General features: G+C 41.9%; 1 protein-coding gene across 1 annotated transcript; it reads right to left on the bottom strand.

Moving 5' to 3' along the window:
• Positions 1–2244: 2244 nt before the first annotated feature.
• CSTA (cystatin A) lies at positions 2245–16590 on the bottom strand. The gene is made up of 3 exons (XM_010592919.3): positions 16438–16590; positions 4883–4984; positions 2245–2560 (listed from the first exon to the last, which is right to left on the bottom strand). Exons 1-3 carry the CDS (start codon positions 16501–16503, stop codon positions 2432–2434), a joined length of 297 nt encoding a protein of 98 aa, XP_010591221.1. The 5' UTR covers positions 16504–16590; the 3' UTR covers positions 2245–2431.
• Positions 16591–17318: the final 728 nt, after the last annotated feature.

Raw genomic sequence — 17318 nt, 5'->3', positions numbered from 1 at the left:
CTAGGCTGAGACCCTTACCCCTGCATAAAAAGAGTACATTCTTTCAGTCTCTTTCTTTGAGGTCAGGCAAAATCATTTTACCAGAGAGTACAAATTCTTGCTCACAGGTTCCACCTCAAATTTGGTGGGGAAAATTGTCACTGAACCCAGGAAGATGGTGTTACCAATCGCCAATTTGACACGAAGGGTCCATGTCTTTTCCCGAGTAAGAATACATGTGAAAGACAAACTTTATCTTCAGCAAGCTTTATTTTGCTTAAGTCAAACAAAAGGAATCATTGGGGGACTAAGCCTCTCCAAAAGACTGACTCGAAAAGGGGAGCAAGGCTAGGGCTTATATTGGTTCGGTGGAGACAATAGAGTAATGAATATTTAGTGAGCTTCTTTCAAGGGGCGGATACTTCTCAGAATGGCGGTGCATGCTAATTAGGTTGCAGGGGCATCTGGAATCCAAGGTGGAACCCACTGATACTCAAGATGGAGTCCTGTCGGCAGCCCTTGGCATCACTTATTATGGGATGTAAGCGCACTGATCTTCAGCACTATATTGCCATCTTTGGAGGGCTAAGGGGAAGGTTAAACAGCGGTCACACTTTCTTCTTCTGTGCATGTGGAGCCTTTAAAGGGGGAAGGGACTAGAAAAACACTAAGAATGAAACAGTAATTTATGGGTTGTTTTAACCTTATCTCATGTTGACATCATGTGGTTCTTGTTTACCCAACTTCTAGATGGCAATCTTTTAACAGCTCTTTTGTTCCGCCACCACAGTTAACCCTATCTGTCTCAGTGGGTGCTTGTCCTAGGAGCTCAGACTTGGTCTTGGAGAAAGTAACTTCATTGCAATACACAGAGCAAGGAGCTGGAAAGAAGTTCCTCAGATGCGACTCCCTAAGCTATAGGGAAGCAGGGTTTATATGTGATTTGGGTAGCAAAGATGGTGGCCACGCAAGCATACTGGGGAGGGAAAATTCTAGAAGGTGGCCAGGAAACAGGAGGTGACATGGTTCTTGTTGGCCCTCTTGCTTTGGGATAAGGACTGGGTGTTGATTTTCTTTCTGATTCGTTCCTCCTGTTGCTACACCCTCTGTTGAGGTCAATTAGCGGTCACAGCCAATCTGGGCAGGCCACAACTGGCTTGGGCTAGTTTAAGGACTCATGGAAGTTCACTGGCATTCATAGGGTCAGCTTACAAAATGTTTTTGAGAAATTTAACTTTTTCTTTAGTTGCAATGTGATTTTTCTAAAGGAAGACAGGCCTCTTTTTGGTGATGGGGACTTGATCCTTTATTTTGATAAGCCCTAACTGGCCAACCAACTTTCAAATGCCCTGTCTCAATAGTTTATCCCATTGAAGGTCTATTTCTTTTTTATTACTCTTGTAATCCCAAACAATTCTTGGATGTAAAAGAAGAGCAATAGTATAAAATAACCAGTTGTTCAGGGGCTTGTTCATGCATCTCTTCAGTGGATGGTAAAACAAAAACAAAAACAAATCGGTTGCTGTTGAGTCAATTCCAACTCATAATGACCCTATAGGACAGAGTAGGACTGCCTCGCAGGGTTTCCAAGGAATGCCTGGTGGATTCAAACTGTTGACCTTCGGGTTAGCGGCCGTAGAACTTAACCACTACACCAGCAGGGTTTCCTTCAGTGGATGGTAGAAGATGGTAGTGGATATCAAATACTTCTCGTGTTTGTAGGAGATGCACACTAAAATATTTTTGGTGATGGACATCACTGTAGGTAACTGACCTTCAAATGTCCAGGAAAACAAATTTTTTTTGCAACTTTTCTGTAATGTTGAGATTGTTTCAAAATAAAAAAAGTATTTTTAAAAGTACCTGATTTAATTTGAAAATGCGAGGGTGGAGAAGAAATGTTGGGTTCTCAGCAGCCACAGAAAATAAGGAGGTTGGTTAACTGATAGCCCATAGCCTAGTCTGACTGTGGTAGTGGGGGCTGGGGGGCTGGTTCTGTCTATCTTTTAGCCAGTTGCATTAAAACCAAAACCGTTGCTGTTGAGTGAATTCCGACTCATAGCCACCCTAGAGGACGGAGTAGGACTGCCCCATAGGGTTTCCGAGGAGCAGCTGGTGGATTCGAACTGCTGACCTTTTGGTTAGCAGCAGGGCTTTTAACCACTGAGCCAGCAGGGCCCCACCAGTTGCATTAGGTCTGGCTAATTTTTGTAGGATTTCCATTTGACATAAATTTATATAGAATATCTATAACAAAGCAATAACATTGATTTTGAGAAAGAAAAGGTCACTACTATTTACTATAATAAAAGAGAAATACTTGAAGACATCAATTTATTTGAAAAACAATGCTTGTTTGTTGAGAGTTGTATGTATTAGCAGGGACCATTCATTTTTTTTTTTATTCATTAGTACCCAGTGGAAAAAATCAGACCACTTTTGGAACATGTCTCTAGAAGCCCTTCAGCTCATCGTCCTTGCTTTTGCCAGTCTGGTAACCAGTGAGTGTCAGAGACTCATTTTCTCCAGGCAGACTTTTGAATATTTTCAGGTGAATATAATTATTATCACCTATTCGTACCTGAAAAGATAAAATTAAAAATAAATAAGTAAAAAAAATCCACAGGCCTATAAACTCTTTGCTGCAATAAACTTTTCTTAAACAGCATTCATAGACCAGGATCCTTAGACCCTTTGCTTCTATAAACTCACCACATTGATTTTATGAGCAAAAGGGCAGGGTAAAGGCATGGCCTGGTGTGGTAACGGTTAAGCGCTTGGCTGCTAACTGAAAGGTCAGCAGTTGGAACCCCTCCGGCAGCTCCATGGTTAAAGACCTGCAGATCTGCTTCCGTAAGGATTACGGTCAAGAAAACCCTATGGGGTAGTTCTACTCTGTCACATGGGGTCACTAGGAGTCAAAATTGGCATGATGGCACACAACAACAACAGCAACAAATACATGGCAGGAGGCATGGGTCCTAGGTTTATTTTATTCTTTTTTTTTTTTTTTTTACTATAATCTGGACACAAATGGAAGTCCAGAGTGGCATTTTATTTTTAACTATGCACATGGCAAGAAAACAAGTGACAGCGTATATTTTTGACGATTCTGTTTTCTGACTCCCAAATTGAGAGGCTTTGCCATGTAGGCTGATAAGGGGGAAGAAAATAAGCACTGTCCCAGAAAATTTGGGATCCGTGGTTCCTATTGTATGTTAGAAAACAACAACAACAACAACAACAAGTTGCTATCAAGTTAACTCCTGTTCATGGTAACACCATGTGTGTCAGAGTAGAACTGAGCTTCGTAGGGTTTTCAGCGGGTGAATTTTGAGAAGTAGATCACAAGACCCTTCTTCCAAGGCACTTCTGGGTAAACTCAAACTTCCAATCTTTTGGTTAGAAGCCGAGTACTTAACTGTTTGCATCACCCAGGGACTCAGAACTGACTTTAAAAATTCCCAGGTGTAAGGCTGAACAGGCATAGGGGGAGGACAGCTTCTCATCTAAAGATAAAGGGTCTTCCTGGGAAGCCACTGGTAAAAAGTTGAAATGATAGTTTGGGGATGAATCTGAGACCTGGAAAATCACAGTAAGAATTTCCACTTGGGTCTTTGGTTGAAATAATAAAAGTTTTGTCTTATAATAATATTTGCTGTGTTGTAAAGTCCCATTACTACCTTAATTTTAACAAATGCCATTTATCAAATGTTTACTATGAGCCAGACACTCTGACAAGCATTTTATACACATTATCACTTTTACTTCTCAATTATAGGCCTGAAGAAAGATGGAACAATGCCAATTTTGCAAATGAGGAAACAGATTAAGAGAGCTAAGTAGTTTTCCATAAATCTCTCACCTAAAAAGTATGGGAAACTGACCGATGGACAGCGGATGCCTGCCATGATACCTTCCAAGTGGTAGTCTCTCAGATTTGGCAGATGACAATATATTTATACCATCCTTTTCTTGTGAATTTATAAAGATATATTGATTTAGCTTAATTTCCAGAAACTGTATAGAAAAAGATTTCATAACAGTTCAGGACATGGTTGGTTTGTGGTCCTGGCTGCCTCGTGTGTGAGGTCAAAAAAACCAAATTCATTGCTGTTCAGTCCAACTCCTAGAGACCCTGTAGGACAGAGTAGTACTGCTGCATAGGGTTTCCAAGGAGTGGCTGGTGGATTCGAACTGCGTATCTTTTGGTTAGCAGCCGTAGCACTTAACCACTACACCACCAGGGCTCCCATGTGTGAGGTGGGAGGATAATATCTCAGCTGGACTGGATGGTATCTTGAAGCTTACTCCACCTCAAAACTTTGTGATTCTGTATGTCTAAATTAAACAGATTTAAGGAATAGCTTGAGTCAATACCTGGGAAAATAATTTAAACTACTTTGCTTTTTAAATAAGCATTTTTAAAGATCATTTATTTATTTGACAAGTTACTCAGTGTTGCTATGATACCAGGAGCTATGGCATCAGTATTTCAAATACCAGCAGGCTCACTCATGGTGGACAGGTTTCAGTGGAGCTGCCAGAATAAGACAGACCAGGAAGAAAGGCCTAGTGACCTACTTCCAAAAATCAGCCAACCAAAGCCCTATGGATCACAGTGGTGCATTGTCCAACATACTGGGAGATGAGCCCCCTAGGCTGGGAGGATCACGAAGGTGGTGTAGGACTGGGCAATGTTTATTTTTATCATATATAAGATTGCCATGAGTCAGAGCCAACTCAATAGAAATAACAACAACAATAACAGCAACACCTGGGGGCTACCCCACTAGCCATTTTGATTCAAGACAACCAGCAGGAACAAATTATATGGTAGGGGAAACAGGGCATATTACATAAAATCAGAAGTATCTTTTTAGTACCAAGGTGGAACTCTAACCTTAATGTAGTAATTTACTCCAGCAACCACTTGAGTTTTATACTCCACGGCTTCAAAATCTTTGTAAGTTTCGTTGGTTTTTTGTTCAAGCTGTGGCTTAACCTTAAGAAAAAAGGAAACAAATTATCAAAGCTATATCGGACTCTGTTTCTGTGATTTACAAATCTGGGAACCTCAGAGATGTAATACAATCTCTAAGTTATTTTCAGTATTTCAACAGAAAAGAAACCATCAATCTGTAATAAGAATGAATGGGATAACTAAAATGTCACATTTTGTTGCTTCAGGCTGAATTTATATCCACTCAGTTATGTAATATGGTAACATTTGACTGGTAAAACTCTAATAGTTATATATATCTTTGGTTAATAAAAAAAATTGAAAAGCAATCATCACTACTTAATTTAGATTTTTTTTTAATTCTAAAATAATCTCAGACATAACAAAGCTGCAAAAATAGTATATACTGAATTCTCTTACGCCATTCACAGTTTTCCCTGATGTTAACATCTTACTTAACCACAGTACAGTTATCAAGCCAGGAAATTATCATGGTATTATACATAGTATTTATTTATTTATTTATTTTGAATTTATCCTGGTCCAGGATCCCATCCAGGGTCCCCTTCTTGTTTTTGTTAGGTGCCATCTTGTTGATTTTTGGCTCATAGTGACCCCATGAGACAGAGCAGAACTGCCCCACAGGGCTTTCTTGGGTGCAATCTTTATGGAACATTGCATTCAATTGTTATGTCTCCTTAGTCTCCTCCGATCTGGGTCATTTCCTCAGTCTTCCTTTGTCATTGATGACCTTGGCACTTTTAAAGAGTAACCCTTTGCCATTGAGTCCATTCTGACTTATGTTGTTGTTAGGTGCTGTTGGGTCGGTTCCAACTCATAGTGACCCTATGTACAACAGAATGAAACACTGCCAGGTCCTGTGTATCCTCACAACCGTTGTTATGCTTGAGCCCATTGTTGCAGCCACTGTGTCAATCCATCTTGTTGCGGGTCTTCCTCTTTTTCACTGACCCTCTACTTTACCAAGCATGATGTCCTTCTCCAGGGACTGATCCCTCCTGATAACATGTCCAAAGTATGTGAGACAAAGTCTCACCATCCTTGCTTTTAATGAGCATTCTGGCTGTACTTCTTCCAAGACAGATTGGTTCGTTCTTCTGGCAATCTGCGGTATATTCAATATTCTTCGCCAACACCATAATTCAAAGTTATCAGTTCTTCTTCGGTCTTTTTTATTCATTGTCCAGCTTTCACATGCATACGAGGCTATTGAAAACACCATGTCTTGTGTCAGGCGCACCTTAGTCCTGAAAAATTAGCCATTGAAAAAAACTCTATGGAGCACAGTTCTACTCTGAAATACCTAAGGTCGCCATGAGTTGAAATCGACTCAACAACAACTGGAACTGAAGTGCACACATTAAATAGCTTCAGAACTGCGAACCCGTAATCCCATGAAAAACAAGTTTACTAACTACAGTAGCCTGACTGTGTATATAGTCAGGATGCTGTATTTCAAAGTTACTTAGGTTAGTCATTTTCTTCCCCCCTTCCTTCAATGTGGAAATGTTTTAATTTGTAACACATTTCATCCGTCATGGTTCTTTTGTGGTATTCCATTTTGGTTTCCCCTTACATTCTGATTGATTTTAATTATTTATTTTTTGGGTATATGAAGCATACCATGGTTCTAAGAGTCAGAACTACCCAAAAAGGTATATTCAGAGGCCTGTCACTTCCCTGTTACGCCTTCTACCCAGTTCCCACCCACCCTCTGTAGGTAACCGGTTTCACTAGGTTCTGGCTTAGCCTTCCTATATTTTTCTTTCTTTCTTAAATAATACTTTACTGAGATTTTGGTAAAAGTTTACACAGCAAGTTAGGTTCCCATGTGACAATTTCTGCACAAATTGTTCAGTAATATTAGTCACATTTATCACACTGTGTCAACATTCTCTTTAATTGTGTTGTTTGTTCCATTTCCAGTACTCTAGTTCCCCTGCCCCTTTATCTTCCCTCTCATCTTTGCTTTCGGGTAATTGTTGACCTTTTGGTCTCATACAAATGGTTTTTAAGTAGAGCACCAATCTTACAGGTAACATCCTTTATTTTGTGTGCCACTCTGCAATTTCTTTAAAAGGTTGATCTCAAGGGATAGGCTCGATTCTCGGTTTAAAGAATGTCTCAGAGCAATAGTCTCAGGGAGTCCTCTGTTCTCTTCTGTTCCAGTTTGTCTGGCCTTTTTTTTTAGATAAGAATTTGAGTCCTCCATATTTTTGTCCCATTCTATAGCGGACCATCTACTGTAACTTCTATCAGAATTAGTCAGTAGCCAGGCACCATCTAGTTCTTCTGGTCTCAGGGGAGTTGAGGTTGTGGCTCTTGCAGACTCGTTTCTTCTCTGAGCTTTTGGTTACTTTCTGACTGTTTTGCTCCTGGCGAGTAGAGACCAGTAGTTGTGTCTTAGAGGGCTGCTCGAAAGCTTTTAAGACCCCAGACTGTACTCACTTCTCTAGGATGCAGATCATGATTTTTGTGAACTAAGTCATGCCAGTTGACTGAGTTGTCCCATGAGACTATGGTCCTGAGGTTTCAAACTCAGAGAACTAATCTTGAAGGGGTTTTGTTATTTCTGAGGAGTATCCGTACTTGTGTCTTCAGTGAATATATGTGCCTACACCCACATATTTTTATTTATTTTTCAATAGATACTTCAGAAACCCTGGTGGTGTAGTGGTTAAGTGCTACAGCTGCTAACCAAGAGGTCGGCAGTTCGAATCCACCAGGCGCTCCTTGGAAACTCTATGGGGGCAGCTCTACTCTATCCTATAGTGTCACTATGAGTCGGAATCGACTGGACGGCAATGGGTCTTTTTTTTTTAAAGATACGTCTGGTGGCGCAGTGGTTAAGAGCTACCACTGGTAACCAAAAGGTAGGTAGTTCAAATCCACCAGCTGCTCCTTGGAAACTCTATGGGACAGTTCTACTCTGTCCTATAGGATCGCTACGATTCGGAATTGACTTGATGGCAATGGATTTGGTTTGGTTTTGGTTTATAGACACTTCTATCTGTTCTCACCAATGTACGAACCTGTGCCTACCCCTATACCAATGTGCTTACACCCATCCATATGTGCTCAAACGCTCATTTTTTACTTTGGTTGTGCTGTCCTCGCTACATCCGCATTCAGTACTACTTTTCCCATCACCAAAAATAACGAGTCTCTACAACCAAAACTGTACTTTCCCCTCCCTCCTCCTGGGTAATCACCAATGAACACTAGTCTCTCTCTCTATATATCTGTTCTCTTCTTAACAGAGGGATCATACTGTATTTCCTTTTGCACAAATGAGTACATACATGTATATTTTCTTATATTCTCCTTTTTTCTTTACAGCAAAGATAGCACACTATAGAGATCCTTTTCACTTAGCAATATGTCTTGCATAGCACTCCGCTGTGTAAACGTACCACTCCTCTATGGTATATCCACGCCATGGAGCGTTATGCAGCTGTACAAAAGCATGAGAAAGACCTTTATCAACTGCTTTGGACTAATTTCCAGGGCGTATTGTTAACTTCTGCTTCCACTGTCACATCTCCACTCTGACACTGAGCTTCCTGCCTTCCTTTTATACGGACCCTTGGGATTACATTGAGCCCACCTGGATAATCCAGGATGCTCTCCGCGTCTCAAGATCCTTAACTTAATCACATCTGCAAAGTCCCTTTGCCATGCAAGGTAGCAGACTCACAGGCTTTAGGGATTAAGACATGGACATCTTTAGGGGGCTGTTATTTTGCCTGCATCAGGGGGATATAAGCCTGGATCCCAGCGTTCCTGAACCAATTATAAGAAGGGAGCTGGAGAGTTTTAAATTCAATATGTAGACTTTTTACTGAATCCACCAGTTTATAGTAATGGTCCTTCATTCCTGCCCTCAGCTGGGCCAGGTGTCCCAGAGTCTATTGTGGACTTTCTGGTTCCATTTCCACTAAGAGTGTAGGAGAGGGTAATAGCTTATTGCATGGTGTAGGATGGTAAGAAGGCAGGGTCTGGGGATGGTCTAATTTCTCCTCATACAGATCTCTCATCGATCCTCCTGTTTTCAGCCCTACACCTCACTCCTGTGTTCATAAGCTGCTGGTGTTGCTAATGCCTGAGCCATTTTGGAATTCCGCAGTATGAATCTGCTTGTTTCTGGTGTAGACTTTCCCGTCTCTGAGCTTAGGCTCTGTCTAGACTTACGTTATTTTCCACTGTTCAACTGTTTTCCGTCTTCTAAAATTATGTACTCATCTCTGAGGTGGTGTTTGCTTGTCTCCTGTTCTCTTTATATTTGTGGGTTTGTGCCCCCCACCCCCTATCCTCTACGATCATTTAAAGGGAAAAGGAAATAAATGTGTGTGTTCAGTATGCCTTGTCTATTGCTAAGGTGCCTTTCCCTTCACTGAAGTATTTCATGTGCACGATCAGCCTTTTTTGTTTTTTTCATTTTGGTAAATACATATGGAAGAAGGGAGTGGTGTTCAGTGGTAGAATTCTTGCCTTCCATGCAGGAGACCCAGGTTTGATTCCTGGCCGGTGCACCTCAAGCACAGCCACTACTCACCTGTTCAGTGGAGGTCTTGTGCTGCTATGATGCCGAACAGATTTCAGTGGAGCTTCTAGACTTAGACAGGCTAGGAAGAAAAGCCCTAAGGATCATAATGGTTCGATTGTTTATGGGGTTACCATGAGCCAGGGGCTGACTCAAGAGCAGCTAACAAAAACAACTATATATATATATACATGTATCACAAAAACACCCATATATATGTACATTCTTTGCATGTACAGTTCAGTGGCGTTAACTTAGGTTCCTCATATCGTTCAGCCTTATCTGTTCCTGTTTTTGTCCATCATGAACACACAGCTTTAATCCAGCCGTCAGTGCATCTGGAGTTCTCCTGAGGCTATCAGGTCCTTCAGACATTTTGAATCCTTTTCTATAAATGCTTCAGTTTGGGTATCAGAACTCTTTTCAATGATGCAGACATCTTCAAACTCATTAAGACCCCAGACCACTTTTGAAGAGCCACATACTCCCTGGGCCATTACTCACTTCTCCTGTAGCCTTCAGAATCAATGGGAAGCATGTGATTGCTGTGTTGAGATGAAAAACAAAGCTCCAAAGAGGAGAAAGGAAGAAAAAAATTGACCTGCCTAATTGCACCCTCTGTCCCAGGCCTTTGAACTCCTGGGGGAAGGGAAGCCAACACTGAGTACCAGGCCAGTTAGAAGTTGAGCAGAGAAGGGTTAATCTCTATTCTAACCCCAAATTATCTAATTTCACAAGTGAGGAAACTGAAGCTCTGAGGAGAACATGACTTTAAGTGCTTAAGTTTGAAAAACTATTGATCGATATCTTAAAGCCCCGTCTGATAAGGCAAGTATCCGGTTTATCTGATGCGCTTATCTGTGTTTCTTCTCCTGGTTTTCAGTCTTTTGGATAGGTTTTTTGGTAAGTATCCTAAGTTTTTTTTTTTTCATCTGTCATAGAATTAGATCTAAATATGTAACCTTTCCATTGAATCTATGAAGTTCATAAGTCCAGAATTTTCCATGAGAGGGTTGATTTCAAATATCCAGGTTTGCTTCCATAAGTGCACTGACATGTGTCAGATTACAACCTCTGATTTCTGGCTCGCTGTACTTGTCATCCATAGCCTCACACCCCATTTCCAGTAAAATAAATTTGTTTTGTTTCAATGTTGGATGCTATGGACCTGGGGTGATGAGATTTAGGCTGGGAAGCAAGGAAAGGGGCAGAGTTGGAAGGAGCTTGTAAGTAAAACCTTGAGTTTCAGAAGGTAGCTTGGTGCTGGAAGAGTTCCCATTTTAGCGTTAGAATAAAGAAGGGCACCAAAAGAATGAGATCCAGCTGTGAGTGCTGGTCAGGAGCCTGGTGGTAAACAGACAGACTGGAACTGAACACAGTTGGCGTTCACCCTGCTCAAGCTGCCGTGCATGGTGGTGGCTGCAGCGCTGGAGGGAACAGTGTGACTTTGTCACCCAGCCTGCTGCCAGGGAAAGAAGACTACATTGACCCCAGAGCTGCTTAAGTTTTTCTTACCACGGCAGAGCATGATCTTGGTGAGTTGAGGATTCTCTTTGATCTGAGGATTTCAGTCACTTTATACCCAATGCCCAGACATTTCCTCTAATTTGTACCCCTTCTGCAGAAACACTGAGCTACCTGAAAACTCTGGTAGCGTAGTGGTCAAGACCTATGGCTGCTAACCAAAAGGTCGGCAGTTAAATCCACCAGGCACTCCTTGGAAACTTAATGGGGCAGTTCTACCCTGTCCTGTGGGGGTGCTATGGGTTGGAATTGACTCGATGGCAATGGGTATCTGTAATTTAGGAAAGAACAGATAGAAAGATAATGGTGGCAACAAAGAGAGGCCATATTTTGGGAAATTTTACAGAGTAAGGAAGGAGAGTTTCGGTAGTAGTGTGAGAGCACAATAGGGCTGTGAGAGGTGACTTGTGGACATTCATCATCTGAATGTACGTCAAGGGAAGAGGGGAGTATGTGTAGCCAGGAGGCAGGAAAAAATGGCTCGTGGCATAGGAAGGAAGGGCTGACAAAGGAAAGAATAGGGGCCTAAGACTGGGGGAGGAATGAGATCAAGTGGAGGGCGAGGTAAACTGGGGTGCTCCCTGGCCAGATGACCACAATCTTCTAAGACGAGCAGGAACTGAGACACCCTGCTGAAAGGACCATGTGGGATAGGATTGGGAAACTGAGGAGAGAGCAGGTACAGCTCCCCCTCTGTGGGGTTTCTGGGAAAGGACTAAAGGGATATGACTGAAAGGATTTTCTGGTAGCCCCCAGGGTGCTGGTGCAGTTGCTTGACATGAATTCCCAGGTTTATAAAGGGCGAGTTTTCTGTGGTTCTGCATCTTCCTTGAGCCAAGTTCTCTGAGCCAAGAACAGAAGCCAAGGAGGAAGCAGCGTCAGTGGGAGTGCTCTATACTTGAGGACTGGAACGTCAGGAGCTCACCGGGTCATGGAAATCAGGGGTGGAGCTGAGGAGTGTAGGAAGCCATCCAGCATGGTGTCCAGGGCTGGGTGAGTAATGGAGCGGGTCTAGGCATGTGCTAACGAAGACGGGAGGGTGAGTGAGTGCCTGGAGGATTCTGGTGTGGCTGAACAGCAGGTTCTTCATGTGTCCGGGGCGTGGAGGAGGCTGGGGAGACTGCTGTCAGAGAGGGGAACACAAATCTGTGGGTGGGGGACTTAGAGCCATGAAATGCCAAGCTGCAGGGTGGGCCAGTGATGGGTGCAGAAGAGGTGTCTATGTGATGTTCTGGCAGAAAAAAATCATGGTCTGTGTGTGCTGTCAGGAATGCTACTCGGCAGCCACATTTTATGACACAGGGGTGTGTGTGTACACACTGTGTATGTGTGCTTATAGCCCTTATTTTTTAAAAAATGATTGAAATGATATTTCCTTTCTGCAAATACACATACACAGAATTCTCATCTAATGATTATTTACATACAATGTCAGAGCTTTCGCCATTACCCCCCAAACCAAACCCACTGCCGTTGAGTCGATTCCGATTCATAGCGACCCTATGGGACAGAGTAGAACTGCCCCAGAGGGTTTCCAAGGGCCGTAAATCTTTAGGGAAGCAGACCACATTCTTCTCCCATGAAGCATATAGTTGGTTTTTTGAAGGAGCATAGTACTTATGGGAGAGATTCCTTATTTTGTAAGCCAATCTCTTTAGATACAAGGTGACCTCAAGGGTTATTTTGGGTTCCAGGTTTAAAGAATATCTCAGGGCGATAGTCTAGGGGAGCCCTCTAGTCTCAACCAGTCGAGGAAGTCTTTTTTTTTTTTTTTCCTTATTTTTCAAGGAATTTGAGGTTGTCAAGGATTTCATTTTACTTGGATCCACAACCAACATCCATGGAAGCATCAGTTAAGAGATCAAAAGACGCATTGCATTGGGTAAATCTGCTGCAAAGGACCTCTTTAAAGTGTTGAAAAGCAAAGATGTCACCTTGAAGACTAAGGTGCGCCTGACCCAAACCATGGTGTTCTCAATTGCCTCATATGCATGTGAAAGCTGGACAATGAATAAGGAAGACCGAAGAAGAATTGATGCCTTTGAATTGTGGTATTGGCAAAGAATATTGAATGCCATGCCTGCCAAAAGAAAGAACAAATCTGTCTTGGAAGAAGTACAATCAGAACACTCCTTAGAAGCAAGGATGACGAGACTACGTCTTACATACTTTGGACATGTTATCAGGAGGGATCAGTCCCTGGAGAAGGACATCGTGCTTGGTAAAGTACAGGGTCAGCGAAAAAGAAGACGACTCTCAACGAGGTGGATTGACACAGTGGCTGCAACAATAGTCTGAAGCATAGCAACAATTGTGAGGATGGCACAGGACCAGGCAGTGTTTTGTTCCATTGTGCATAGGGTTGCTGTGAGTCAGAAGTGACTCGATGGCACCTAACAACAACAACAACAACAAGGGAATACAATGAGTTGGAATTGACTCGATGGCAGCGGGTTTGGTTTTTTGGTTTTTATGGTTTTAAATGTAAGACTGGCTACTTGGACAGAGCAGGCAAGTTTATCGCACACTTTCCCACCAGTATCTTTCCCTCCTGGCATTGTATGATAGAGCAAGAGAGTGAAAACCTGGAGACAGGTTAGCATCTTAACTAGGTGACTATTAACCTTTTCAATTTAAGGATCATCATCTGAAAAATGGATGTAATGCCTTCCTTAGCTGTCCCAGGGGTTATGAAAATCAAATGACAGAGTGAATGGAGCTGTACTCCGTAAGGTTTTCAATAGCTGGTGTTTTGGAAGTAGATCCTCAGGCCTTTCTTTCGAGGCATCTCTGGGAAAAAGAAGAGATCTCTGGGGGCTATTGTTAATACCTATCTCTCACTCTACGTCTCTGACGGAGCTGGAGCCTGAGGTAAACAGTAAGAAACAGACTTTCAAATTAATTTTATAATTCAAGTTGTGGCTCACAGATGGGTGTTACTAACAATTCAAGATATTCTGGAGGTTTCTTGTTTAAAATAAAATTATTTTTGCTAACCAGATGATAGGCTTTTTTTAAAAAAATCATTAAAACTTTCTGTGTCCTCTGTATTTCAAACCCTTATTGTTCCCCAGGAAACCCTGCTGGCATAGTGGTTAAGTGCTACGGCTGCTAGCCAAAGGGTCGGCAGTTCAAATCCGCCAGGTGCTCCTTGGAAACTCTATGGGGCAGCTCTACTCTGTCCTATAGGGTCGCTATGAGTCGGAATCGACTCGAGAGCACTGGGTTTGGTTTTGGTTTATTGTTCCCCAAGGAGCCTTGGTGGCACAGTGGTCAAGTGCTTGGCTGCTAACCAAAAGGTCAGTGGTTTGAACCCACTAGCCACTCTGAGGGAGAAAGATGTGGCAGTCTGCTTCCGTAAAGATTGATTACCCGTTGCCATCAAGTCTATTCTGACTCATAATGACCCCATAGGATAGAGTAGAACTGCCCCATAGGGTTTACTAAGGAGTGGCTGGTGGATTCAAACTGCCGACCTTTTAGTTAACAGTTGAGTTCTTAACCACTGCACTATCAGGGCTCCTTTCATAAAAGATTACAGTCTTGGAAACCCTGTGGGGGGCAGTTCTGCTTTGTCCTGTAAGGTCACTATGAGTTACTGACTCCTGGCAAGGCTTTTGTTTTTTAATTGTTCCCCACCTCTCTATAGCTCTGGTCTCTGGAGAGTCTCAGGGGAATTTTCCAGGGTCAGGGATGATTCCAGGTAAGAATTTGAAGTAAACGTTGTAATGTCCCATCTATGCATATTTCTTTTCCATTTTCCAGTATTTTTTGTGCACGTTACCTCATTGAATCTGTACATTTCTGAGACTGGCAGGGCAAGAGGGGTTGTCTTTTACAAATGAAGTTGAGAACTTTTCTTGCCCCACCCCAGACCTACTGTGTCAGAATCTGCATTTTAACGAGACTACCAGGGAATCATAGCACATTCAAGTTTGAGAACAGTGACCTCTTACAGGAAATCAAATGACAGTATTTATGACTTAATATGTTTGTTTTTTTACAGTTGCCAACGAGTAACTCAGACTCATGGTGACTGCATGTATATCAGAGTAGAACTATGCTCCATAGGGGTTTCAATGGTAGACTTTTTTCAGCAGTTAGATTGCCAGGCCTTTTTTCCGAGTCACCTCTGGGTGCACGCCAGCCTCCAACCTCTCGGTTAGCAGCCAAGCACTTTAACTGTTTGTATCACCCATGGATTCCTGATATGTATTATTGATTTAAGGAGCCCTGGTGGTGCAGTGGTTAAACTGCTTAGCTGCTAACCAAAACGTTGGCGGTTCAAACCCACCAGCTGCTCCGCAGGAGAGGGATGTGGCAGCCTGCTTCCATAATGATTACAGCCTAGGAAACCCGATAGGCGCAGTTCTATCCTGTCCAATGGGGTCACTATGAGTTGGAATTGACTCAGCAATGCGTTTGGTGTTTTTTTTTATTGACTTACTACTAACTTCTCCAAGAAAAACAAGCTTCAAGGTTTTTGTTTTTTTTTTCTTTAAAGAACCCTGGAAAGGGAAATATTTAACCCCAAAGAATGAATGATATCTGGGCCCCTTAGAGAGCTTTCCAGTGTCTTTCAATGCAGAGGATCACAACCTGAGTGGACTCACACAAGAAGATGATCTTGTTGCCAAGCAATGTCATGGAATGACGTTTTAGAGGAAAAAATCCAGAAGGAATGATACAAGAAAGTAAGGCAACAAATTACTAAGCAAAAACAGTGATTTATATGTAGTTTCCTGTCACAGGTGGTACAGTACAATGACATTTTATTACATCATGATTAATTGATAACTAATCAAACGACACCTAGAAAAAAGTATCAACTCGTTAAAAACATTGAGCTCTGTTTTCACCATAATCGAATTGTAACATGTGAAATCATCCTGGACTATGCCCCTTTCTACTAGTTTTGTCATCCTCTAACGAAAAGATGAAAAATCTATTTAGGCGAATTGGTAGAAGGTTTGTAAGAGGGTCACCTTTACAATATTGTTCTTCAAACCGTTTAAAAAGTCTCCTTCTAGTGCGTTTTGAAGGCTAATTGTTAACAGCCTTTAATTACATGGTGGCACCACTCGGTGAGATTAGAAAAGTTTCATCAGAAACTGAGTAATTCCAAAATCAGACATCGGAAGAGCTGGGAGAGCTTTGGAGATGGTCCGAAACAAATTCCTCCTTTATAAATGGGGAAACTAAGGCTCAGAGAAGGGATGTGCCTTGCTCACAGGCACTCTGACAGTGTTGGGGTTCTTAGAGGTCTCATCTGAGAAGCTCAGGATTACATTTTTAGCTGTAAGGAAGCCTGGACAAAGCCACATATTCCCCAAGATTCTAGATTTTTGTGTCCAAAGCAAGAATCAGGATTTTGGATCAAACATTTTCATGGGGTGCATCAACTCACCTCATTAGCAATCTGCTGGATTTCTGGAGTGGCAGGTTTAGCTTCTGTTAAGCCTCCAGGCATCATTTTGGCTAATTGCTTCTTTGCACAACAGAATGCTGGGAGTCAATGATCAGGCTAGTGCCGAGACATGAGTTTTTAAACAGGTGTTCACAAGCTCCGCCTATGGGATGTTTTATTTCCACAAAGAGCAAAACAGCACACAGAAAACGAGTATGCCTTGAGACAAGTCTTCTTGCCTCCTGGACAAAGTGTCGTAATATAGATTTGGGAAAAGGGGCTGGGGGATGACCAAATGGGTGTGCACGAAGAGTCATGCTGTATCAAGAATGAGACTTCCCTACATTCTCTTGGACAATGGTTTTGTCCTGGGAAGCTGGGTATGAAACCTGAAGCTAGGACCAGAGTTTCCAAGTGTTCTAAAACCTTTAACACAAAAATTTATTTTTTTAACCAATACCTGTTAGTAGTATCAAAGGTGATTGTTAGGATTTGCTTGACTTTCTAAAGAAAAGAAAAGAATCTATTTGGAGACCCTTGGCTAGATATTTGTACTTTACTTTTATTTAAATCTCTAAGAAATGTTGAAAGTACATACAGAAAAACACAAAACACAAAATAACAAACACCTACATTCCTACCTTCCAGAATTAAAACTTTTAACGTTCGATCACGATTGATTTCTATCTTTTTCTGTAGTCGTTTTAAAGAAATAAATATTACAGGTATATACACCTGAAGTCTTCCCTGCCCTCCACGAAAATGACTACTATTGTGAGTTTGGTATCTCTCTAGTTGATTTTTATCGTTTTAATGAACTTTTTTTCTAACAGAAAAATTTTTATTGTTATAAAAATGTACGTAGCACATTTCCCAATTCA

Source organism: Loxodonta africana, chromosome 1 (genome assembly GCF_030014295.1).
Source record: "Loxodonta africana isolate mLoxAfr1 chromosome 1, mLoxAfr1.hap2, whole genome shotgun sequence".
In the NCBI taxonomy this organism is placed as follows: domain Eukaryota; kingdom Metazoa; phylum Chordata; class Mammalia; order Proboscidea; family Elephantidae; genus Loxodonta; species Loxodonta africana.
The sequence above is the reverse complement of the archived record's forward strand: the minus strand, read 5'-3'. Positions and strand labels throughout refer to the sequence as shown.